The sequence below is a fragment of the Nuphar pumila genome, chromosome 2 (genome assembly GCF_984573655.1).
Source record: "Nuphar pumila chromosome 2, dmNupPumi1.hap1.1, whole genome shotgun sequence".
NCBI classification, from domain to species: domain Eukaryota; kingdom Viridiplantae; phylum Streptophyta; class Magnoliopsida; order Nymphaeales; family Nymphaeaceae; genus Nuphar; species Nuphar pumila.
Window position 1 is genome coordinate 84,742,966 of NC_143250.1, and position 27,204 is coordinate 84,770,169.

Consider the following 27,204-nt stretch of genomic DNA (forward strand, 5'->3'; position numbering starts at 1 on the left):
TTACTTATCTCATACCGCAGGCACTTGAGACCCCATGCTGTGGCAGCTTCATTGATTGATTTCTGCAATCACAATGCATAATTAAGAACTTTGTTCACATGCCCTAAGGAGTTAAGACAAGTGTAATGTCTCTAAGAGGCCAAGTTTTAGTTATTGTACATATTCATTAATTGATATATATTGCATCCCGAATTTCAAGCACGCAATTTTGATCCCGGGACTTGTGGGTTATGGGCTGCATCTAGCCTTGAGAGAGTGGGGTATCTATCTTCAACAACTTCCAGGCCCTGGTGCAGACTACTTCTCTGGGTGCAATTAGGCTCAAAGGATGCTCCTCGCCAATAGCTTTCCACACACCAAGAATTGCCAAAATCGGCCGAGTAGTTGAAGAGATATGGCCTGCACAAGCTGGCCACAAGCTGTAGGTGGGACCCAACAGATTGGATCATCATGATCTGGAATTCGGTTGAGTTTGCGTCCAAACCAGAGGCTCTAGGATTTTTCTAGGGATGTGTGAAGAGGCCTAGGACAATTAGATATAGTCTTGAACACTTGGATAGGTTGGAAAAGGCATGAAACAGCCACACAATCCAAACAGATCCAAACGGCTAAATCGGGTAGGTCTGTTTAGGGTAATTGGGTTCTATGGGTCATAGGCTGAGTCAAGGGCTTGGTCCATGATTTGGATGTGATGTGGACAGGTTTTGGGATGTGGGTTGAGGTCTGAGATGTTGGAGAAGGTGCATGATGGTTTTGAAAGTCAGAATTGTCTCAGTACGTGGACAACACTCACTCGATAGGTGTAATTACGAGCGTTAAGGTAGATTCAAGTTGTGGGAAGCTTCAACGAGGCTTCAAAGGTTGTGTCAGGTTAGGTATATCTCTGATATACCTTTGGGAATACCAACAAGGGACTGGATCAGCAGAACCACGACTGGAGAGGAACATCACGATAAATTCTCGGTTCAGACGTCACCACTGGTTAATGCCTAGGAGCTAGAAGGGCTTGGGCCCTTGCAACGATTCAGCCAACCTTCTAGTAAGGGGCTGGATTCACGTCCAGGTAAGAGAGAGAAGAGAGAGAAACATGAGAGAGGTGAGAGAGAAGAGACTCAGAAAGTGCAACTTTATTTCATCAATTCCATAATTCTATCTATTGTTATAGGAGATTTTCATGCCTTTATTTATAGATTTAGAGGCTAACCTATAAAACCAAAACACCCTCTAGTTGTCAAAAAAAGAGTCCTAAGTAGCAACAAGAACTAAACTAGAAAGAGAACTCTATAGTCCTTTCCTGATAGGACTCTTTATTAAGCTTAGTTTTCTAAAAATCATAAAAACAAATAAAGTAGTATAATTGGACTCTACTCATTCTCTCCTTGGAAGGAGGGAGATGCCCCCCCCCCCCCCCCTTGTGGGCCTCACTGGCTTGCTCTCATTCGTTCCGGTGTTGACACATGTCATGTGTTGGAGATGCCATCTCAATTCCAGAAATCTCATAGGAAACTGACACTTGTCTTGAGTAGGGCCCACTCCTGATCCATCGCCTAAGTTGTCATCAGCAATGTGTGGGTCCCACACTGACTATGTTGTCTACCTCAACACTGGATCTTAGACGTTATTTGAATCTGGATCGTTGGCTGGATCTAGTTCTCCTCTTGGGCTAGAACTCTAGCTGGATTTGGGTGAGGGACAACTGCTGGACCTTGATCCATATAGACCCAACACAATTCTTTAAAAATAAATAGATCAAATACTAATATCCAAACCAAAAGACCCACGACACCCGCTTCATTGGAGCAAAAAATTAAAACATCAAATCTAACCAAAATTAAAACACCAAAGCAAATTGAGGTTGATTTCAGACCATAACAATATATATTGCGTGCTTCTATGGTGGTACCGTGGTACACGCTTGATTCACAAAGATCTAAACTCCAAATGCAAAATCTAGCCTTTAGATCATGTTTAACATGTTTTATTTACAATTTTTATGTGTTAAAGTTGACTGAAATATACTATTTTATACCATTTTTAAACCACCCTTGTTTTCATTAATTGTGAGACGTTGATTTTACAGTCTTATAAATTGAATCATATGATGTATTAGACATGATAAAACCTTCTAATAAGTAAATACACCATGCTTAACACATCTGTATGGTTTGATCAAACATTTGATGGATAGATCCATATAAACAATGGTGTGTACCACCATATATTTTCCCATATATATAAATGTATATAGGGTAACTGGAATATGTAAACCAGCAAAATATGTAAACTGGTATGCACCGAGATTTTCATAGTTTTTTTTTTCTAAAATTTCACCGCACAGATACGATCTAGATGTTTGGTTTTATAGAAACAGACTCTTAGATCATCCGGTTACGAGGGTTAGATTTTCAAAAACCTCTACGAAAATCTCAGTTCATACTAGTCTACATATTATAGTTTCCCTTGTATATAAGTCCCAATCTCTTGGAGTGAACACACAAATCAAAGTGACCGAAGCCCTGTTACTGCACAATAGAAAAAAAGAAAATTATCTTGTAGTTTTTAATTCACATTATATGTGTGGTCTCACATCTCAAAGCATGTTACTTTGTAAAAATGTAAATGGCAGTTCAAGAGTTATGCTTCATGTCTTCCTCATAGGGCCTTCATTTCTTTGTCTTTACCAGTTTTCAAGAAATCATTTATTGATGATCCCTACATCTCCCATTCTCTATGTAAACTTAATTGTTTTGGTAACACCTTTCCTTTTCTCTCTCAACCATTTGTCTTCCTCATTCAGCCTTCCATCGTTTATTCCCAGTTTACAAGAATTCATTCATTAATCCCTCCCTCTCTTTCTCTAAAAGTTACCTATAAGGTACCCACCTCTCTTTAAAAGCTTCTTATCTCTAATTACTCTTTCTCTCATTCTCAAAGCACTAGCCCTACTTTTCTAATCTTTCTATCCTTCTGGAGTGTTCATTGGAGGAACCACCTCTCTCTCTCTCTCTCTCTCTCTCTAACCGACAGATGAAAAGGGAGACCACCACTACGATTTCTTCCTCAAGAAACCACCATCTCTCTCTCTGTCTCTGCCTTAGAAGCGCTGAACCCTTAGGATGAAGAACTTGGTGATGTGGAGGTGGCAATCTCGTGCTTCAACCCCAAAGTGTGGCGAGTAATGGCCGAAAATAAAATCAAGCTCCTCCATTTCATGTTCTGCAAATAGTCGTCTTTGCCTTTTTTGTGTTTTGAACTTCTCTCTCTCTCTCTTGATTTTGTTTGTGTTTTCACTTTTTCCCTTCTGATATTCTTTTTTTCTTTTTTAAGTTTCCATCTGAAATTCTTAATGGATGCTTTTCCGCTTCACAGTCTGTAAGTAGTTCTCTTTTCCTATTTTCTGCTTTGGGGTCTTGCTCTACATGTGTATGCATGTTTCCCCTTTATTTTTGTTGTCATTTTGTATTTTTTTTACCTGATTCATTATCTTATTCTTTTGCTGCACTCAGTTACTTTTCCTTAATAATTTTAATTCTTTTTGTTTGTTTTTGTGCTTTGTGTGTTTTGGTGTTTTTTTTGCTTGATGTAGCAAAGAAAAGGAAGGACGGAAGCCATGCAAAAGGATGTTGCTGTTCAAGATGGAAAAATAGATGAATGCTGTTTGTTGCACAAGATTATATTGGTGAAAGCCAGTGGTACATGTTATATGTGTTATAATACATACTCTTTTCTTGTGTATTCCAAGATATAAGTTTTTGAGTATGCAAGTAATGCTTTCAGCATTGTTTGTTTGTGAATTATGGTGTTTTATTAATATTCTCTTTGGTTTATTTTATTTTCCTTTTTTTATCATTTCTTCTACAAGTGTTTAGGTTTATTTATTTATTTTTTGTGTCAGCCCTTGTTACCTTTTCTCATAAGGAGAGAATAACATATTTTTTATTTTCTTTGACTATATTAATAACACGAATTGTGGCAGTTATGAGCTATAAGAACTGTTCAATTGTTAAAAAGCACCACAATACACCATGGTGTTATACAATTCTTCTTTTTTACATTCCATAAAACTTGAAAGAGAGACCGAAACACAGCAATGTAATAGTTTAGGTTACATAATAGATTGCTCCAGTCCCCTTTCAAAATTTTAAATTATTCATCGTTTTAGATCTTATCATATATTCTTTCTTTTTGTATTCTTATTTTTTCCCATGCAAATGCACGGGCTTTTTACTAGTATATATATATATATATATATATATATATATATATATATATATATATATATATATATATATATATATTAGAGAGAGAGAGAGAGAGAGATTCTGCATGGTCGAATGTTTAGGAATGCATATGCAGTTATTTTCTGGCAATGGTGATGCTGGAAACCACCGAGGCCAGTTTTTAGAAATGCCAATACATTTCATAACGTTTCTCGGCAATGGTGATGCTGGAAACTGTTGAGGTATGTGTACCATCTCAAATATGATATGTCTTCTGTCACTGGCTTTGCTGTGGCCAGAAAATGGTGATGTCTTTTTGCATGAGTATTCTTGATATGAATACTTGGGTCACTTACACCATTTTGACCAATGAAAGGCTGGTAATGGATTGCCAGAAACAGTGGTGCGGCACCATCCATCATAGAATTAATCCAATGCTAAACGGTACCAAAAAATGCTAGAGGGCATGACAGTACATTCAAGTATACAAGAACACATTCATACACACATATACACATTTGTTTCTCACATGAAACCATACCAAATTAAAAAATATTTAGATAATTGTGTGGTGGAAGTTGGTTGGTCAAACTCAAAAAGGACGAGCAATGTGTTCAATTTTTTTTTCTCTAAGTCTTATTTTTAAGTTTCTAGTTGCAAAAGCAGCACAAGAAATATCACTTATCTAGAGCAAGACTCTGGCTAAACAATATGAAAAGTATCATATTTTATTACAGCTAAACTATTACAAAAAACAAGAAGCCAAAAAAGGGCCAATTTCATCTGCTCCTTACACTACTATAATGAAGATGGGAGACTTTATTGCAAATAAAGAAACTACTCCATGCTTTCAGACAAGTAAACAGTAGGCCAGCCTGTTAATGGGTCAACTATCCAACCTGGCATCCATATCCTAAAATATGGATCAAACGACGAGCCCCAACTTATGCCACATGAACATTTAATTTATGTTACATGTTCCATGTAAACATGACATGACATTGACACAATCAAAACTGCATCTGAGAGTCAATAGATACAAAAACTGCCTTTCAACCATATTATTGCTTCTGATTCCACATGTTTGGATCAAATCCTAAAACTATTCTTGCATGTTGATTTTGGATTTACAATCTAAGTCAGTTATGGGCCCAGCTCCAGCAAGGTCAATATAACAGTTAAAATCACAATTCAATAATTCCAACAAATTCAGTTCCAACAATATATAAAGACATCAGAATGCAGTTTATCTTTTTCGAGGACAAGATGTTCTAAGTTACATGTTAAATGGCATGTCAGAGATTAGAGAAAGGGCTGCTTCATTTAGTTTCTAATGACAGAAACATGTATCATGTTACTGACTATTTTGAAGCAAACTCCAAAACATTTTGAGATTTCATTTTCATCATACCACTATATTCTCGTTCAGTGTATCCCGTTCCTCGAAAGTCTTGTCCAAGGTAATTTTACCAAGCTCACTACGCATTGTTGTTTGTGCAAGCTGAATAACTGCAAAAATTGGATTCTCGACGCCATATGATGCTAGGAAAGGATCAACAATCTGGAAGAATTCCCAGAGAACATGTTAATCCACACAAAGTTTCTTCTCACCTGGAATATTTATATTTGCATCTCTAGGAATCCATAAAATATGAAATGAAAATGCCAAACTATTGTAAAGCTGGAAGTACCTTTACATAGAGCACTCCATCTATTAATATACTGACATTATCTTTTGTGATGGCAGATTGATCTGGGATAGGAATGGCTTCTTCCTTTAGAGAATGCACATAGGCTATGCGGTCAACTAGTGGTATCAAGATGTGAATGCCCGCATCAAGGGTCTTGACATATTTGCCAAATCTTTCAATCACAAAAGCCTTCTTCTCAGGGACAATACGAATGCCCCAATTTGTTGGTGGAGAAAGTTCATATCTATGTAAGGAAATTGTATGAGAAAATAAAATCAGTGGTTTCCATCTGTGGAGGAAAACAACGGAAGGCAATATATGCTAATGAATAGAGATTTGCTTTGTGAGAAGATGTATTAGTCTCTTATACAAAAACTGACCATCACAATGAGACAAAAGCGAGCTGAACATGCAATTAACAACTAAAATTCCTACTAATATGTCATGGGCATACACTTGTTTCTTGTATATAGATTTGAACTTGCAAAAATAATGGAAGACTAAGAGAGAGAGAGAGAGAGAGAGAGAGAGAATCGTCTTCTGTGTGTCATTAGGTCTAATCTCCTTTAGGTTAAGTAGAGATTAACCAAAGGAAAAAAATTACATTTAGGTCCCTCATTATTTATAAAATATCAAAACAGTCAACAACAAAAACAACAACAACTACGCCTTCATCCCAAAACAATTGGGGTCGGCGATATGAACCAACAAAGAAAATCATTCTGGGTCTTCCACATGAATCCTTCTCCTCCATTCATTTCTATCCAATGTCATGTCCTCGGTGAGGTTCAAAGCATTCATATCCTTTCCTATCACCTCCATCCATGTCTTCCTAGGCCTACCCCGACCTCTTTTAACTAATATATTTTTCCATTTCTCCATCCTTCTAACTGGAGCATCATTAGGCCTTCGTTGAATATGTCCAAACCACCGTAAACGATTCTCTCTCATCTTATTTTCAATGGGTGCAACGCCTACCTTCTTACGTATCTCCTCGTTCTGAATCTTATCTTTTATTGTATTTTCACACATCCATCTCAGCATACGCATCTCAGCTACACTCATTTTTTGATTATGATGTCTCTTGGCAGCCCAACATTCCGTACTATATAGTAAAGCGAGCCTAATAGTCGTCCTATAAAACTTTCCCTTCAACCGCAATGGCATTCTACGATCGCACAACACTCCAGTTGCGCTCTTCCATTTCATCCACCCAACCTTTATCCTATGATTTACATCTCCATCAACTTCTCCATACTTTTGAATGATAGATCCCAAATATTTGAAAGAATCATCCACCGGTATTTCTTGCTCACCAAGCTTCACTACACTCTCATCACTACTTCGTTGCTTACTAAATCGACATTCCATGTATTCTGTCTTAATCTTACTCAACTTAAAACCTCTTGCTTCCAATGTCTGTCTTCATAATTCTAACTTAACATTAACCCCAGCTCTAGACTCATCAATCAAAACAATATCATCAGCAAACAACATACACCACGACATATTTTCTTGAATTGATCTCGTAAGCTCATCCATCACTATAGCAAATAGGAAAGGGCTTAAAGCAGATCCTTGATGTAACCCAACCGTTATAGGAAAATTGGTTGTCACCCCTCCACAAGTGCGGACATTGGTTACTACTCCTTCATACATATCTTTAATTATACTAATGTACTTGAGAGAAACACCTTTCTTCATCATTGTCCACCAGAGAACGTCCCTAGGTACTCTATCGTAAGCCTTCTCCAAATCAATAAAAACCATATGCAAATCTTTGTTCCTCTCTCTATTTCTCTTAATAAGTTGTCTAAGAAGATGTATAGCTTCCATAGTTGATCTTCCAGGCATAAAACCAAATTGATTCTCCGATATCATGACAACCTTCCTCAACCTAGACTCAATCACCCTCTCCCAAAGTTTCATAGTATGACTCATGAGTTTTATACCACGATAGTTTGTGCAATCTTGTATATCACCCTTATTCTTATATAGAGGCACCAAAGTACTCTTCCTCCACTCATTAGGCATCTTATTTGTCCGCCAACTCTTGTTAAAAAGATTTGTCAACCAAAAGAGGTCGACTTATCTTAACACTCCCCCTCAAGCTGGAGCATATATATCAATCATGCTCAGCTTGTAACAACATTTTGAGAAACCGGACCTGGCAAGAGGCTTTGTAAAAATATCTACAACTTGATCCTCAGAGATTACATGCTTGGTAGAGATATGTCCAGCTTGAACCATATCTCGTACCTAGTGACAGTCAACTTCAATATGTTTTGTCCTCTCATGAAATACCGGATTATTGGCTATATATGTGGCTGCCTTGTTATCACACATCATCACCATAGGAGATGAAACCTTCACTTGAAGATCAGTCAGCACAGTTCAAACCCACATTAATTCAGTTGCCGTTTGGGACATAGCCCTATATTCTGATTCAACACTTGATCTAGCAACCACGGTTTGCTTCTTGCTTCTCCAGAAAATTAAGTTACCTCCCACAAATACACAAAATTCTGTGGTAGACTTCCTATCCTCTATAGACCCAGCATAATCAGCATCAGAGTAAGCAACTACCTCCAAATTGCCTCATTTCTTGAATAATAACCCTTTTCCAAGAGAAGATTTTAAGTACCTGAGTATCATCATTGTAGCATTTCAGTGTACCTCAGTCGGTTTGTCTATGAATTGGCTAATCTTGCTTACAACCAAAGCAATATCAGTTCTAGTCACTGTCACGTATAGTAACTTCCCTACCAATGAATGGTAGCTTTTGCTATCAATAGGTTTCGACCCTTCATCCAATAAATGAACTTTGTGATCCATGAGAATATTTGTTGGTTTGGCTCCCAACATTCTTGTCTCTTTTAGTAAATCAAGAACATACTTCCGTTGAGATAAAACCACGCCCTCACGGCTCCTGGCCACTTCTATGCCCAGAAAGTATCTAAGGGAACCAAGGTCTTTTGTAACAAAATGTTTTTGAAGATGAGCATTCGTAGCTGCAATATCGTTCATGTTATCTCCTGTAAGGATAATATCATCCACATATACTACCATAACTACTATGCCTGAGTTAGTTTTTTTAATAAATAATGTATGGTCTGACGCAGACCTATTAAAGCCAAACTTTGACATCACCTCAAACAACTTTTGAAACCATGCACGAGGACTTTGCTTTAGACCATATATAGCCTTTCTTAATCTGCACATCTTCTGACACTCCCCCTCAACCTCGAAAGCGGGAGGTTGTTGCATGTAGACTATCTCAGACAAATCCCCATATAAGAATGCATTTTTCACATCTACCTGACATAAATTCCATCCATGGTGTACGACTAAAGAGAGAATAAGACGAATGGTGCTCATCCATGCAAATGGAGAAAATGTCTCAAAGAAATCAACACCATATGTCTGAATATAACCTTTGGCTACTAACCTAGCCTTGTACCGTTCAATTGAACCATCTGAATTGTACTTAATGGTATATACCCATTTGCAACCAACAATGTCCACATCCAATAGGGAATCAACGAGATCCCATGTCTGTTGAGATCGTAAAGCATCCATTTCATCTTGCATAGCCTGCTTCCATCGGCTATCAAGTACTGTCTGTTGATAATTCAGAGGAATAGTTTCAGCAAATAAGGCTGAGATAAATGCTTTCATTTTATTACCAAGTCTGGCATCTGATACAAACTGAGACATAGGATATAAGGTACATTGTCGTGTCCCCTTTCGCAGAGCGATTAGCCTGTTATCATCAACAGAAATATCATTGTTGTTAGGAGTACTTACCTTAGGAGAAGAAAAAGATGGAGGCACTGGAGGGGTTGGAGATCTACGCACATATACCAATAGAGGATTCTGAAACCGTGAGGAAGATGGAGTTGGATTTGGTAATGGGGGCACTGATTCCAAGGAAAAAAGAGGAACAGGAAGTGAAAAAGAGTCATTTTGATCAGCTTGCAGCCTAGCACCCGTACTGGAATAATATGAAAGAGACTCCAAGAAAAATACATCCGCACTGACATACTCCCGACGAGAAATCGGATCATAGCATCGATACCCCTTTTGATTTTTTGGATAGCCTATAAACATACACTTAATGGCTTCAGGTGCTAATTTATCACGGTCAGGTCCGAGTTTGTGCACAAAACAGACACACCCAAATACCTTGAGCGAAAGAGAGAAGAAAGGTACAGTAAGATATAGGATTTGCAAAGGACTTTGGTCTTCCACGGATGATGACGGCATGCGGTTGATCAAATAGCATGTCGTGGTAACCGCATCACCCCAATATGAAGCAGGAACATTGGATTGGATCATAAGGGTGCGGGCTACATCAAAGAGATGCCTGTGTTTTCGCTCAACCACTCCATTTTATTGGAAAGTATAGGCACAAATGGTTTGGGGTTGTATGCCATGGTCTAGATAAAATTGCAACAGTGCTTTGGTTTTAAACTCAAGGGCATTATCAGTGCGTATAATCTTAACAACAGACTCAAACTGAGTTTTTATTTCAATAACCAATGATTTTAGGATACTGGTGTTAAATTATGTAATCAAATCATGTAATGTTATATATATATTTTATATATATATAAGGTAATATATATACATATATTAATATATATATGTATATGTATCTACTTATTATATATATATAATATAGTTCTATTATTTAGCCATAGGGGTAGTTTAGTCTTTTTCATTTTTGCGCATATTCATTTCTTGAATATGTATTGTATTTTTTCCTTTTTTATTTTTTCTCTTTTTTTTTTTTCTTTTTTTATAATGAATGTACTTTGTACCTTGAGGGGCCCACCACTAGTTGTTGGGCCCCTCCAACGACTATGTGGGAGCCCCTCCAAGGTTCTCTCCAAGCCCTATATAAAAGGCTCTCCTCCATTGTATTTCCTAAGGCTTTGGGATTTTAGCCCAAGCTTGTGTTAGTGAAACTTATGACTTTTGGGTTCGTATTTGTGCATTTGTGAGATTGTGTTGTGCATTGTGTGCACAAGTGTTTCAAGTGTTCTTGTTGGGCGTTTGTATATGCATTTATTTCCAAGAATATTGTAATATTGTTCGTAGTATCTTGTTGGAGATACTTTCACATGGTATCAGAGCCTCGTTTGAAGAAGGAGGATCGTGCGTTTATTCTCTTTTGAAGTGTCTCGACTTCAAGACTGAAATTTTTTTCAGCAAAGACGACCAACCACAAGACAGGAACACCTACCAGTTAATCTTCACGATGATGATCTGATCGCCAACGTTCGATAACAATCTAATAAATTTTTTTCAGGTCAAATCACTGACTGCAACATAGTTTAACAGCCTCTACCTAGGACGACACCAATCTGATCTGAGCTGTGACTTCAGATCGACGTACTTTTTTTATGCGTCACGATGATCAGACACGGACCTACAAGCAGAGCACAATCCATACCATCCAAACCTTCTTCACGCTTCCTGATCAGCAGCAGCCTCATCACCACAATCAACAGCTTCAGATCCAATCGTTGTTTTCATATCAGCGTCTTTTGTTTATGCGTCACTATGACCGGACACGATCAGAATAATTTTTTTTCACGGCATCCAGTTTTTTTTTTCATAATCTGTAGCAGCAACGTCATCCGATCCACGACATCCAGTCCTTCTTCACGATCAGCGGCAACAGCGTCATCCCAGAAGGGAGACCTGCTCTGATACCATGTTGAATCTGTCAGCCCTAGATTCTATTTTAGAGAGAGAGAGAGATGGACGAGAGAGAGGGAGAGAGAGTTCGATCTTTTCATTAACCCTAATCACTTATTTAAATAGATGATTAGGTGGAATGTGATTACAAGTAGGCATACGTAATTATGCTAAATTACGTATGACCACCCCCCAGATTTATGAATATTGGTTTTAACAGTAGAGAATGACTCTTACCCTCTTGGCATGACTCACATATATTATTCTGCAATTTATGAAAAAAGGCAAACCATGTTTACTAATAACATGTCTAACTATCTTGTCTGATGGGTGTCCCAAACGCCCATGCCATTGATGAACATAGGCCTTCTCACTAACACACGCTACAACATGACGAGCCTGAATGAGCTGCATCACTTTATTCAGACTTACTTTGTATAGATCATTGTCACTTGTTCCTTCTAGGATGACTTTCACCGTTTTGCATGCCTTCACAACACATCGGTCATGGAAAAATTCAAAAACCACATCATTATCTTGAGAAAACTTTTGAGAACCGAGAATAAGTTTTGTGAGATAGTTGGTGTAATGAAGAGGGGCGGAAGCACCAATAAAGCAAAAACACTCTTTAAGAGTGATCACAAGAGCCAAGAACACAAACACTAAAAGTGTACACAAAAAACCCACAAAAGGAGAAAATGACTTAAAGTCATAAGTTGGATATTATTGAAGAAAGAAAAAAGAGGGTGAAAACCCAATGCCATTACAAGTGTGAGCCTCCTCTATTTATAGAGGAGGAGAGCTAAAAGAGGGACCATAAAGGGAGCTCCCTTCTAGTCGTTGGGAGCCCCAACGGTCATAAATATGATCGTTGGGGCCCCAACGACTAGATGGGTGGGGCCCCTTATGGTCCTTCAAAAAGAAAAATAAGAAAAAGAAAGGAAAAGAAAAAGGGGAAAAAGAAAGAAAAAAGAAAAAATACAAAAGGAAAAAGGTACATGGTAATTTACCAAAACACCCCTATCGGGTTTTTGGTTGTACAGAAAAAGAAAATGAAATAAATTATGTATATATACATATATGTATATATATACTTATATATATACGTATGTATATATATATATATAAGTATATGTATATATATATATATATTTATATATACATAATTTAACATGCCCCCTCAAACTTTACGGGGAGAAGACCGAAAGTTTGCTAAGAAGAAACATAAATCGTGGAGTTGGGAGCGCTTTGGTGAAGAAGTCATCCAGTTGATATTCTGAACATATGGTAATGTGATAGTTCCTCTGAGATATTCGTCTCGAACATAATGGCAATCCATTTCGATATGCTTGGTCTGCTCGTGAAAAGTATGATTGCTTGCAATGTATATCGCACTTTTGTTATCACAGCAGAGCCTGGTGGGAGAGGAAATGAGGACGCCCATGTCACCAAGGAGACTTATGAGCCATACGATTTTCATAGTTGTCATTGCCATGGCCCGATATTCAGCTTCAGTGGATGATAGTGAGATCTTCTGCTGCTTCTTGCATCTCCACGAAATGAGAGATTCACCTAAAAAAATGCAAAGACCAGTAGTTGAGATACGATCATTGGGATTTCCTCCCCAGTTAGCATCAGTAAAAGCAGTTAACTCAAGAGATGAGGAAGAGGATAAGAAGAGTCCCTTGGAGATGGTATTTTTGATGTATCGCACAATTCTCATTACGGCTGCCATATGAACTGAAGTAGGTACATGCTGAAACTGGCTTGCTGCATGAACCGCATGAGCTATATCTGGACGGGTGATGGATAGATAGGTGAGGGATCCAATTAATTGATGGTAGGGGGTTGGATCCTCAAGAAGAACACCATCCTCAAGTCTCAGTTTTGCATTGATAACTTCGGGAGTCTCAACTTTCTTTTCATCAGCTATTCCTGACTTGGTACAAATGTCTGCAGCTAATTTCATTTGAGATAGGATGTATCATCGCGCGGAATAAGTTACTTCAATTCCTAAAAAATATCTCAAGTATCTAAGGTTAGACATATCAAAAGTTTCTTTTAACATAGACTTTACATCATTTACCCCCTTTTTGTCACTCCCAGTGATGATCATATCATCAACATATAACAGAAGAATAACAATGAAGTCACCTGTCTTCTTAACAAAAAGAACAGTGTCAGTATAGCAAGAAGTAAATCCTAAATTGATTAATACATTACTAAACTTGTCATACCAAGCTTTAGGAGCTTGTTTAAGTCCATATAAAGCCTTTTTTAATTTTAAAATTTTTCCATTTAAATTCATACCTGGAGGAGGTTCCATATAAACTTCTTCATTTAAATTTCCATTTAAAAAGGCATTTTTGACATCAAGTTGAAAAATTAGCCATTTTTTAATAGAGGCTATTGCAATAAGAGCTCAAACACTAGTCATTCGAGCAACTGGGGCAAAAGTTTCATCATAATCTACCCCATACTCTTGAGCATATCCTTTGGCCACTAACCTAGCCTTATATCTTTCTAATGAACCATCACTCTTAGTTTTTACTTTAAAAACCCATCTACATCCAATGAGTTTCTTGCCATTGGGTGAATCAATGATTTCTCAAGTTTGTGCCATTTTAAGTGCATTAAGTTCAAGCTCCATTGCTTTATTCCAATGAGCATATTGTTTAGCATCATTGTAATGAGATGGTTCATGAAATGAGTGAAGAGCTAGTAGACATGCTCGAAAGTTTGGAGAAAAAGAATCATAAGATACAAATCTATTTGGTACTTTAGAGATACGATTTGATCTTCTTTGAGACGTTTCTTCAATCGACTCACTTTGAGAGAATTTTTCAAGGGCACAAGGTGGATTTCTTTCATTCCTTCTAGAGTAGACTTGTGTTTGTCTTGATACATTTTCTTCTAAATTTTGGTCATCATTTGGATGTTCAAAATGATCTTCTATGAGAGATTCACTAGGATCAACATGATCATCTATGATGTTTTCTTGAGGTAACAAGTCAAATAAAAAAGAATAATCAATATTTTCATTTGGTTTATGCGAAAAACCATTTTCTTCTTCTAGGAATATGACATCTTTTGAGATATAAAGTTTGTTTTTTAGTATGTCAAAACATCGATAACCTTTTTGTTTTTCGCCATATCCTAAGAAAATACATTCAATAGCCCTAGGAGAAAGTTTATCATTTTTGTAAGTTAGAACAAAGCATTTACATCAAAAAATTCTTAGTCTTTTATAATCGGGAGACATATTGTAAAGTTTTTCAAATGGAGAAAGATTTTTCAAAGAAGATGAAGGGGTTCTATTGATAAGGTATGTTGAGGTTAGAACCGCTTCGGCCCAAAAGGATTTTGGAATATTTTTTGAAATTAATAAAGTTCTTGTGGTTTCTATTATGTGTCTATGCTTTCTTTCCGCAAGACCATTTTGTTGCGGAGTGTTGGGACAAGAACGTTGATGGCAAATTCCATTTTCTTTTAAATAACTTTGAAAGTCATTGGACATATATTCGCCTCCCGAATCGGACCTAAGAATTGATAGATTTCCTAAAAATTGATTTTTGACCATTGCATGAAAATCTTTAAAGAAGGAGAAAACTTCGGATTTGCGACTTAAAAAGTAAATCGAGTGAAGTCATCAATAAAGACTACATAGTACGAAAATCCTCCTTTGGATAAAATAGGAGAAGGTCCCCATACATCAGTATGAATAAGTTCAAAAGGTCGAGTGGTGAAATAATTTCTTTGAGGGAATGGAATAGCTTTATATTTCCCAAAAATGCAATCTTTACAAGTCATATGTTTGTCTTTACAAGTATTATCCAAAAAAGGAAAAAGAGACATATTTACAAATTTTGGATGACCAAGTCTCTCATGCCAAATTCCAATACTTTTGTCCTTTATAAGATTGCAAAAAGACTTTGGAGGTAGAGTCAAAAAGTCCATAAAATAAAGATCACCCCTTCTATGGCCTTGCCCAATTAGCTTCCCTTACTGGAGATCCTGCACGGTGCAATCTTTAGGTGAGAAAGAGACTTGGCATCCATGATCGGTGAGAAAAAAGATTTAGATTAATCTTTGGAACGATTCTTACTTTAGGAACGAAAAAGTTTTGAGAAGTTTTAAAATCAAGTGTTCCAATACTTTCAATTTTTAAAGATGTTCCATCGACCGTTGAAACATAAGAAGATATGGGTTCGGAAAAAACATTAGAAAAAGAGTTTTTATGAGATGTCATATGAAAAGAAGCACCGGAGTCTAGTATCCACATACCTGGAGGTGATGAAGAATAGGCGATGACGGCTTCAGATGTTGAAGAAGAAGTCTTGAGAAGATGTTGGAGAACTTCAGAGATATGATTAAGAGTTTCTTTGATATCTCCCTCTTTGGCACTTTCTTCTTCCTTCTTTGGAGAATTTTCTCCAACAGCGACCACTTTTCCCTTAAGCTTTGGACAAACCAGTTTAATGTGTCCCGGTTCATTACAATAGTGACATATCACTCCCTTTCTAGACCCATTATTTTTGTTAAAGTGGGGAGGTCTATATGCTTTTACATTTGATCTGGGCCTAGTAACGGCCAAAACTTCATCATTCTTAATGCTTAGGCCAAGTCGAGTTTCTTCTTGGCATATTTCGGCAAGGGCGTCTTCAATGGGTAAGGCTTTACTTCTATGGAGAAGGGATGCCCTAACTTGTTCAAATTCCGATCGAAGACCATGGAGAAATTGAAAAAAATGCTCCTTTTCAATTTGTTCCCTTCTCAACTCAATATCTTCCAGAGCCACCCATTTAGGCTCAAGAAGAACAAGTTCATCCCAAAGAGGGGTTAAAGAGCTAAAGTAGTCCCGGACACTCATATCCATTTGTTTAGTGGAACGGATTTTTTCTTGACAAAAAAATTGTCTAGCAAGATCCTTTTGGGTATACATACCCTTAAGGAAGAACCATGCCTCATTGGCCTTTCTAAATTTAGCAATATTAGCACAATTTTTGAGGTCCACATTGTTCATAAACCATGCCAAAATTTTGGCATGGTTACTTTCCCAATCCTCAACTTTGGATTGATGGTCATTGATAGCTTTGATGCGCTCATCACCATCTAAAGCTTTTTCAACCTCATTTTCGATTTTAGTGAGAACAAGAGAGGGTTCGGAAGTAGTTCACATAACAAAACCCCAAAGTTTCTTACCTCTTAGATGATTTTCCATAGCGGAGGCCCACATAAGATAATTGGACCCATTGAGCTTAAAAGAAAGCTCAACTTTAGAATCGCGTTCCATAGGTACCGAATAGTCTTCCTTTCTTCAAAAGCTTGAGAGGCACACGTCCCAAGATAACAAAGAGAAGCCCAATCACCAACCTTGCTCTGATACCATGTAATGAAGAGGGGCGGAAGCACCAATAAAGCAAAAACACTCTTTAAGAGTGATCACAAGAGCCAAGAACACAAACACTAAAAGTGTACACAAAAACCCACAAAAGGAGAAAATGACTTAAAGTCATAAGTTGGATATTATTGAAGAAAGAAAGAAGAGGGTGAAAACCCAATGCCATTACAAGTGTGAGCCTCCTCTATTTATAGAGGAGAGCTAAAAGAGGGACCATAAAGGGGGCTCCCTTCTAGTCGTTGGGAGCCCCAACGGTCATAAATATGATCGTTGGGGCCCCAACGACTAGATGGGTGGGGCCCCTTATGGTCCTTCAAAAAGAAAAATAAGAAAAAAAAAGGAAAAGAAAAAGGAGAAAAAGAAAGAAAAAAGAAAAAATACAAAAGGGAAAAGGTACATGGTAATTTACCAAAACACCCCTATCGGGTTTTTGGTTGTACAGAAAAAGAAAATGAAATAAATTATGTATATATACATATATGTATATATATACTTATATATATATATATACGTATGTATATATATATAAGTATATGTATATATATATATATATATTTATATATAAATAATTTAACAAGTTGGCACATATAGAATATCATTCATATGAAAGTTATAACCAGAAGAGCAGAAAATGGAATTTCCAACATTGTAAATTCTCAAAACTGTGCCATTACCGAATTTTACGAAGTCGCTCCCTTGATATTCGGATTGTGTAGACAGATTGTTAAAGTCTTGCAGTAACATGATGTGTAGCTCCTAAATTTGGGTACCATCCCCCATCATCAATCTGAGGAATATTTGCAGCACTGTAGACTTCATGTGCTCCTGATGTGTCCTTGTTTAATCGATACACCTTGCACTGAAGGGCACTGACTGCCATATGACTCTAGTTTCCATAGGCATGGCAGATGATACCACCAGTCGTGTTACCCGTCCCCTGCTGATTGAAGTTTCAGTTTTCATTGTTCTTGTTTTGAAACCGACCATTATTTCTTTCGCTATTAGAAAACCGATTCTGACTACCACTTTGGTTTTTAAAATATTGATTCCCACTATAGTTCTGATTTTGACTGGGTTTGATTGCAACATTGGCTATGGGATTCTCAAGATTCGATCTATCCAAATCTTGAAATTGTGATTCTTGAACCAACAACATGTTAAATAGAGACTCAAGTGTGATAGGAGTATCTTGAGTATTTAATGAGGTTCTAAAGGAGCCATATTCATTCATAGGAGGCCCAACAAGTATACTTATTATGAGATCATCATCATCAACGGGTTTGGAAGCCATGGCCAGTTGATGTGTAATGGCTTGGGCTTTATTGAAATATTCGGTTATGGAGTCTAAACCCTTCCTCAGATTGTGAAGCTGAGATTTCAACTGTTGTATCCTGGCTCATGTGTGAGCAGCATACATGTTTTTTAGTGATGACCACACACTGAAAGAGGTTCTCAGGCCAACGACCTGCCTGTGAACTTTGTTCGTCAAAGAGGGTAGGATCCAACTAAGAAGTTGATCCATCCTCTGCTATTCCAAGAAACTGGGGTTTATGACAGGATCCTTCCCTGGTTCAGAAGGGAGAAATTCACTCAGGCATGGATTAGAGCCATCCACATAGCCCATGAGGTTATAACTTTTCAAAAGTGGGATAAACTGGGATTCCCACAAAAGATAGTTGTCAGATGATAGTTTGACAAACATAAAATATTGGAGATTAGTCACTGCATGAAGCATAGGGAAAGAGCCTGTCATATTGCTTGAATCAATCGACATGTTGGTGTTGGACGAGATGATGTTGCTGCTGCTATCAATCATGAAGATGAAAACACATCACGAATCTACACTCTCGGGTTGCAGGATTGCAACTCTGATACCATGAAAGAAATACGCCAGTCACACAACACACGATCACACACACAAACTCAAGGTTTAACGTGGTTCGGCTGCACAGGCCTACGTCCACAATCGACAAACATAAAATATTGGAGATTAGTCACTGCATGAAGCATAGGGAAAGAGCCTGTCATATTGCTTGAATCAATCGACATGTTGGTGTTGGACGAGATGATGTTGCTGCTGCTATCAATCATGAAGATGAAAACACATCACGAATCTACACTCTCGGGTTGCAGGATTGCAACTCTGATACCATGAAAGAAATACGCCAGTCACACAACACACGATCACACACACAAACTCAAGGTTTAACGTGGTTCGGCTGCACAGGCCTACGTCCACAATCCCAACTCTCTCTCTATCTCTCTATGATTTCTTGAGATGAGAGATTCCTGTTTATCAATATGTATACATGAGTTTGAGTTATAGGACTCCATAACATGTTGGAGTTCTTTTGATTTCAACTTCTTACTTGGATCAATCTTATCTTGAATCCCATTTGGATTAGTCTTCTCATATCTTCTTAAACCTTCTTTATCGTGATCAACTGTGTTTCTTCTTGAACCTTCTTGCATGCCATCAGCTTAAGTGGGTCCCACTTGTGATGTGGTGTCCACGAACGGGTTATCCTTAAAGATTTGATTGTTCATATCTTGTCTTGCAAGAAACTTTGTCTTGTAAGATCTTTTTAGGTATACATAGCTTTAAAAAAGAACCAAGCCTCATTGGCTTTACGAAATTTGACAATGTTAGCACATATTTTGAACTCAATATTGTTCATAAATCATGCAAGAATCTTGGCAATGATTACTTTTCCAACTATGTCACATGGGTGCGGGTGCAGGTGCGGGGGTGCGGCACTTTAAAAAAACTTGGGTGCAGGGGTGCGGCAAAAATATAAAAAAAAAAGTATATATATATATATAATTTTTAAGTTTTAACAGTTAACAACAATAACACTAATGAAATAAAAAACAATTATCATAATATCATCAAATCAATTCATCATCATGCATGCAATAAATCAAATTAACAATCTACAATTCTATTCAACATCATAAAAACTAACACCCGCACTAATATAATATATCTATGTATAAACAATATCATGTTTATATTAACTATGTAATAGATAGATTTTTAAGAAAACGAGCCAACCGAACTGAGTTTTTCATCAAATGGGTATTTTTTTTTCAAAAATGGGCTTGTTTAGCCGAGATTGAGAGAAACTGAGGTACACAGTAAGGGGGAAAAGATTGACTAAAGAGAGAGAGGCACACAATATGAAAATGGGGAAAAAAATAAAGAGAGAGAGGTAGTCGAGAGATTGAGATGAGTGGAGAGAGAGAGAGAGATTGAGATTGAGAGATAGATTGAAGGAGAGAATGAGAGAGAATAACGTACCTCAGTCGCCAGTGTCGGGGTGTCGCAGCTCAACACTCGCCGGCGTCGGGAGGATTAGGGCAAAAAAAATTTGCCCTAATCCTCCTCTCCTCAGCCCATTTCATTGGGCGAGTTTTTTTTTTAAGTCCAAAAATTAGACATAAATTACTCTGGGTGCATTGACCGCACCTAGGGTCGGGTTGGCCGCACCCGTGTCGCATCGCGTCGACGCAGGTGCGGCACCTGGTTGGCTGAATCCCTATGACATAGTTTCTCAATCCTCTACCTTAGTTTGATGGTATTGAATGACTTTCATACGTGCATCACCTTCTAAGGCTTTCTCTTGAACTCCTTCATTTTTTGTGAGCTTTAGTTGTGGTTTCAGGATGATGCCCATAACATACCCCCAAAGTTTCTTTCCTTTGAGATTGTTCTCCATAGCAGATGCCCACATCATGTAATTTGTGTCATTTAGCTTGAAGGAGAAATTGATTTTTTGTTCATGCTCTATTATTGAAGAGAGGGATATTAAGAGAAAGAGGAAGAGGAAATAATGTGCAAAAGCACATTTAAAGAAGCTTTTCTCACTTTGAATCACCACAAACACAAGATCACTTTGAAGAAGCACTTCCTCAACAACTCGATGGCTTTGATACCATGTAATGAAATAATGGAAGTGATAAAAACAATGCCACCAAGGGCTTAAACAAGATCACACTCACAATGTGCACAAGCACAAGTCCACTAAGGGACAACACAAATAGACAACAAAGGGCAAATACAAGAGAAACAAATATAGGATCTTATTGAGTAGGTGCTAGAGTAAAAGCATAAAGAATAGGGGGGATCACACTCCTATTTATACATGAGAAAAGGAGAATAGAGAGAGACCATCGGGGGCTCCCAAGAGTCGTTGAGAGATCCCAACGGTCAGATTTCTGACTATTGGGAGCCCCAACAACTCTATGGTTAAAAAGACCATAGAGGACCGACCGTTGGGAGCCCCAACAACTCTATGGTCAAAAAGACCATAGAGCCCTACGGCTCCTTTAATTTACAAAAAAACAGAAAAAATAAAAATAACAAAAAAACTATTTTTAATAAACAGTTTTTATTACAAAGAGGAAATGACTAAAATGCCCCTATAGGGCATTTAACTATCACAAAGATTAATAACGATATATAGGTATATATGTATGTATATACAGGTATATACATACATGTATACATATATTTTAACAGGGTGTGCCAGACAGCCAATAGGTCTATAGTCAAGCATTTTAGCTCTTTTCAAAAGATCATGCAGATACTTCGTTTGACACAAAAACATTCCATCATGAAATACACAACCTCAATACCAAGAAAATAATGTAGATTTCTCAAATCCTTTATAGTGAATTCTCGTTTTATTTGGCCGAAAAAATCATTCACGAATCTTTCATTGTTTTCAGTAGGAACCATATCATCAACATAGACAAAGTAATATTCAGACGTCCTGGTTATGACAATAAAAAAACATACAGGGACCAATTATATGCTTGTTTGAGCCCATATAATGCTTTCTTTAATATATAAATGATTTGGAAAAGATGTGTCTTCGTACCCAAGAAGTTGCTTCATAAAAACATTTTCATTCAAAAGCCCATGTAAAAAAGTGTTTTTTCACGTCTAACTGCTTTATTTCCCATCCCTTCACAGTGGCAATGGTTGAGACAGTTCTAACACTAGCTGGTTGGATGATGGCAGAGAATTTCTCATAAAAATCAACCCATTTAATTTGATTAAAACTGCGAGCAACAAGATGGGCTTTCAATCTTTCTAGACTTCCACCAAACTTCAATTTGGTTTTAAAAACCCATTTGATCCTACTAAATTCATGTTTGGCTCCCATGGAAATAGGTCCCATGTTCAGTTAACCTTTAATGTTTATGTATCTTCATTCAGGGCTTCCTTCCAACTAGAATCGACCTTGGTTCTTTTGGGAACGATGCATACATAGCCACATGCAAATTTGCATATATCGAGTTTGGTGTAGAAACTGGTCATGGTTTGAGTAATCATGATATGAGTGGAGCTAACAATCTGATTAACTTGATTTTGCTGATTATCATTCTCATGATCCCCATCGCCATGATTGTCACCATTATCAGGTTGGACATTTTCATCAACTTTAATGGGTAAGTCTCATCTTCTGGATTTAAATGTTGCTGACCATTTTGAAGAATTTCATTTTGAAAACCTTCACATGCCTTGACAACACATATCCCTTGTGTTTAACATTGTAAATATGCAAGGCAAAGATTTCAGATCAAACTTATTTTGCGCATAGTCTTTTAAATAAGAAAAACACCGGCAACCGAAAATTCTCATAGTAGAGTAACCTGGATATTTCCCAAAGAGTTTAAAATATGGTGACTCCATGTCTAAATTTCTAGATGGCAACCTGTTTATTAAAAAAATTGTTGTAGAAAAGGCCTCAACCCAATATCTTTTTGGCACATTGGCATGAAAAAACATAGTCAACCACAATTTTGTGATGTTTCTATGCTTTCTTTCTGCAACACCGTTCTGTTCAATAGTACAAATTCAATGGTGCTAAAGCAGCTACAATGCCAAAAAGGTTAGAAAGTGATGTAAGTAACAATGCAATACCTTTCAAGCATGCAATAAACACATAAAGCCGACCATAAGCTGTTGTAAACAAAAAAACTATGTCATATTGTCCCTAGTACGATAGGAAATTTTTGAACAACTTTTTGTCATATTGCCATTGAAACCACCTACCATATGGATTGCAACTCATGTATAAATATATGTCACTACCAGTAGAAATATAAACGGGAGTTTTTTAGCGTATGGACGCAGGTGCATGCGTACCAAACCACGTTAAATTGCTTCCTTTGTTGTGCGTTTACTCTAATCCTCATTTTGCTTTATGGCATTAGATAATCCCTAGTGATTTTGTCCTATTGTTACCACAGCCTCATCGTCCTCTATTTCTGGATTATCATCTTCACTATACCCCTATCCTTCAACTCTTAATATGTCTAACTTTGTCATGTTAAAACTGAGTTAATCAAATTTAGTATTGTGGAAAACTCAGATAATGGTTCTTGTGGAGAGCTAGGATATGCAAGGATTCATCAATGGGGAGACATCTATACCACCTTTAATGACTATCGAAGGCACTGTTGCTGAAGGGATCAAACCCACAGTATGTGGCTTGGAGAATATTGGATAACCTACTAAAAGGGTGGATAATAGGCACACTTTCTGAAAGTGTGTTTGGACTTGTCATGGGGCTTGAGACATCGAGAGAGATATGGACCTCCCTTATAGATGCGTTTGGGCAAGATTCTCAAGAAAGAAAATTCTATCTCACCCGAAAGATGTCAATTCTTAAGAAAGGTTTAGATTCGGTTAGTGAATATCTTAGAAAGTTCGAATCTATTTGTGATGATCTTGCAACCATAGGAAAGCTGGTTGAAAATAAAGCCAAAGTATTTTGGCTTATTCAAGGTTTGGAACAGGAATAATATCTCTGTTACAAAGCTAAAGTAATGCTAACACCTCCTGTCCCAATGCATAAGGACATTATATTTCTGTTACAAAGCTACGAGACTTGAATCAAGCTTAATGGGTTGAATAACCAGGTGCAAATGGCATGCTTTAGCCAAGCAGGCCAAAATAAGAAGAGAAGTAATGGTCAATACCGTTTCAACTCACAAGGTCGTGGATTTGTTCAGGGAGGAAATGTCAGTGATAATAAGAAGAATAATGAGAGCAGATAAAATGAAAAATCTGATCAATCAACTCCTAAGCAAAAAGAAAAATAAGTTTCCTATCAAATTTATGGAAAGAAAATCCATTATGCTTCAAAGTGTTTTAATTGGTTTAACCATACTTTCCAAGATGAGGATGTACCTCAAACATTCACAGCAATGGCTATATCAGATAGCCAAGACTCAGAGTGGTTTCCCAATACAGGTACCACAACAAACATAACAAAAAAATAGGTAGAATACTAAACTTAAAACCTTACATTGGCAGTGATTCTATAATGGTGGGAAATGGAGAAAAGCTTGCTATCGCTCATACAGGAGATGCAAGAATTAATTCAAACCCTCACCTATTTCCTTGAAAAACATTCTTTTTGTATTCGATCTTAAGAAAAACTTATTGTCTGTGAGTCAACTAATGTCCATATTTCCTTATATTTTTTTATTTTCTTCAACTAATTGTGTTATCGAGGACATGATAATGAAGAAGGTGGTGGCAACAGACAGTAGGAGAGAACTCTATGCTCTTGAAGAAGGCCATATTGGACTATTTTCAAATCGGTTTAGGTAAGTTTTAGATGAGAAGTGGCATGAGAGGCTTGGACACCGGCATCACGGTATTTTTCTTTCCTCGAGAAAAAAAGTTTATTGATGCCTCTGCATCTGAAAACAAAAGCTCTATTTGTTGTAGCTGCCAAATGGGAAAGGCTTGTTGGTTGCCTTTTCTTGAATCAAATGAAATAAATGAAGAGCCTTTTTGAAAGTGCACTCCGATATTTGGAGACCAGCCCCCATTTTATCTCATGAAAGCTACAAATATTATGAGGTCTTCATTGATGATAAAAGGAGATTTACTTGGATATATCCCTTAAAGCGTAAGTCAGCCTTTTTTGAAAGCTTAGAGCATTTTCAAAAATACGTTCAGTGCCAAATTGAAAAGAAAATTAAGATTCATCAATCAGACTGGGCAGGAAAAAATATTAGTATCCAGTTCACTCAATATTTCGATAATCTGGGAATAAAATATCAAATACCGTGTCCCCATACTGCTGACTTGGCAATGATCTTTATTAAACAGGACTCTGGTCAATCCCAAAAGATGGATTTTGACATATAATGGAGATTATAAAGCTTCAGAATGAAAAGTAAACGACAAATTACAACCATGGTGCTGATGCTGAAAACATCAGCGACTGAATGAGATTAATCGCATGCAGTCAATCTTAAAAAAAGAGGCATCAAAGACAAACACATTGTTTAGGGATTTGATAACAAAAGATACCACAAAATGGAACTTCCAATTCGATCAAACGAGCTTTGAATTCCACAAGCCAAAGCATGCTTTACAGTATGTACGGTCCATGGAAATGAAAGCCAGTTCAGCGGAATTGAATTCCCTTTCTGATCCATGGATCCATATTCCCGCAAAAAAAAATAGGGAACCTGAGTTCTGCATTACACGCAATTCGTAAAAAAAAAAAGTCGCAATTCTGTCTAAAAACGCCACAATTCCAAGAATTGAACATGATATTTACAATCGAAAAATATGCAGGGTAAATAGTTCCAAGAAATCATACTCAAACACCAGAAAAAAAGCAAAGGATCAACTGTTTCCGGCAATTCACAATACAAAATTCCCAAACGTGCTGACAATTCCGAACCCATTTGAAGAAAAGTGCACCAATTCCGGATGCGAAAAGATGAAAAAACGGAAAAACCGTCCACAACATCAAACGACTGATTTATAGGGAGAAAGAAAAAGAGAGAGAGAAGGGGATATCCAAACCGACCTTACGCCTGGATCGTCTCGGCTCTTACCAGCACGGTAGCCACGAACTAGGCAAAGCGATTCCGGAGGGCAGAGAGGGAGAAAGGTAGCGGCATTAAGACCGGCGACGAAGCTCTCACCGAGCCTCGGATGACTCAGAGATCTCAGAGGCAGACGATGACTCGCTCGCCATATGGTGGCCATCCACCACTAGAGTTTATGTTTCCGGCGGAACGGTTCGCCGGGGGGGGGGGGGTGTTTGCGGGGAGGCGCCGGACGGCGGAGGCGAAGCGAGGCCAGCGAGGAAACCAGGACTGCAGAACACGCCGGCACCCGGGAGGAGTCAACCAAGAATATGATTCAGTAGCCAATGGATCGGCTTTTGACAGGTACCCGACCCGAACTGAACCCAAACTTTAGTGAGCGTTTGAATGGAGAGACATTGTATCCACGCAACGCCCATTGTAACGACCCCAGCTCATACCCAAGAAAAAGTGATAATTTTTTTTAAATAAATGCGAAAACAAACCCAAAAACCCGAAGCCTTTACAATTTCACTCATCATTGAATAACCAACCAATCACAAAGAATCTTATAGTCATCTTTCATACCAAACTAAAATCAAACCAAACTTCATTTATTCAAATGTAAAGAGTTGATATATAAGTAAATGAAAATAAAGAAAGCAAAAAAAAAGATGAAATAAATGAGTCTGTCGTATAGTCGTGTGGTCCTCTCGTAACTCTTCTTAGAAGCAGGTCACTTTACTAGGCATTTGAGGCTGCAAAAAATACAAAAATTAAGGTAAGTCCAATAAGAACAAATAACATAAATAAGATTCATGCAATATTTTAGAGAAACATAAATATAACATATTCATAATTCAAATAATCATCCATGCAACATAAAACATTTATTAAGCATGATGAAATATTTAATAACAGAGATTACAATCTAAGCATTAAAAACATTAAACATGCATTAAAGAACAATATCATGTATTCATCAATATATCATAATTAAGGAAACAAGTAAATATTCATGATCTAATGCATAACAGAAATATGCATGATTTCAATGCAATACATGCATAATTTATTATTTTCAATTAAGTTTTTTTTTATATGCATGTCCCTATTAGGATGCACACACATTTAAATTTCACTTTTTATTATTATTACCCGCAGATATTTAAAACGGGTAAAAGTTTTTGAGGTCAAGTAGGGTCCCTAGAATAACTTAGCACACAAGTATTTTATTACTGGATTCCAAACTTAGCCCTCGGGCGATATCAAGAAACAACACCATCCATCGAAATATTAGAAATCAACATCTAATGTCGGGACACCAGGGACATCA

The 27,204-nt window shown here is 37.3% G+C and overlaps 1 protein-coding gene across 1 annotated transcript in view; it reads right to left on the minus strand.

The window, feature by feature from the left end:
* Positions 1-26,073, minus strand: part of LOC149845904 (uncharacterized) — a 42,820-nt gene extending 16,747 nt beyond the window's left edge. The window contains exons 1-4 of the mRNA XM_089997784.1: positions 25,868-26,073; positions 5,912-6,155; positions 5,632-5,781; positions 5-62 (exon numbers count right to left, since the gene is read on the minus strand). Of these exons, the coding sequence (XP_089853910.1) occupies positions 5-62; positions 5,632-5,781; positions 5,912-6,155; positions 25,868-26,049 (634 nt within the window). The 5' untranslated portion in view covers positions 26,050-26,073. The remainder of the gene's footprint in view (positions 1-4; positions 63-5,631; positions 5,782-5,911; positions 6,156-25,867) is intronic.
* Positions 26,074-27,204: the final 1,131 nt, after the last annotated feature.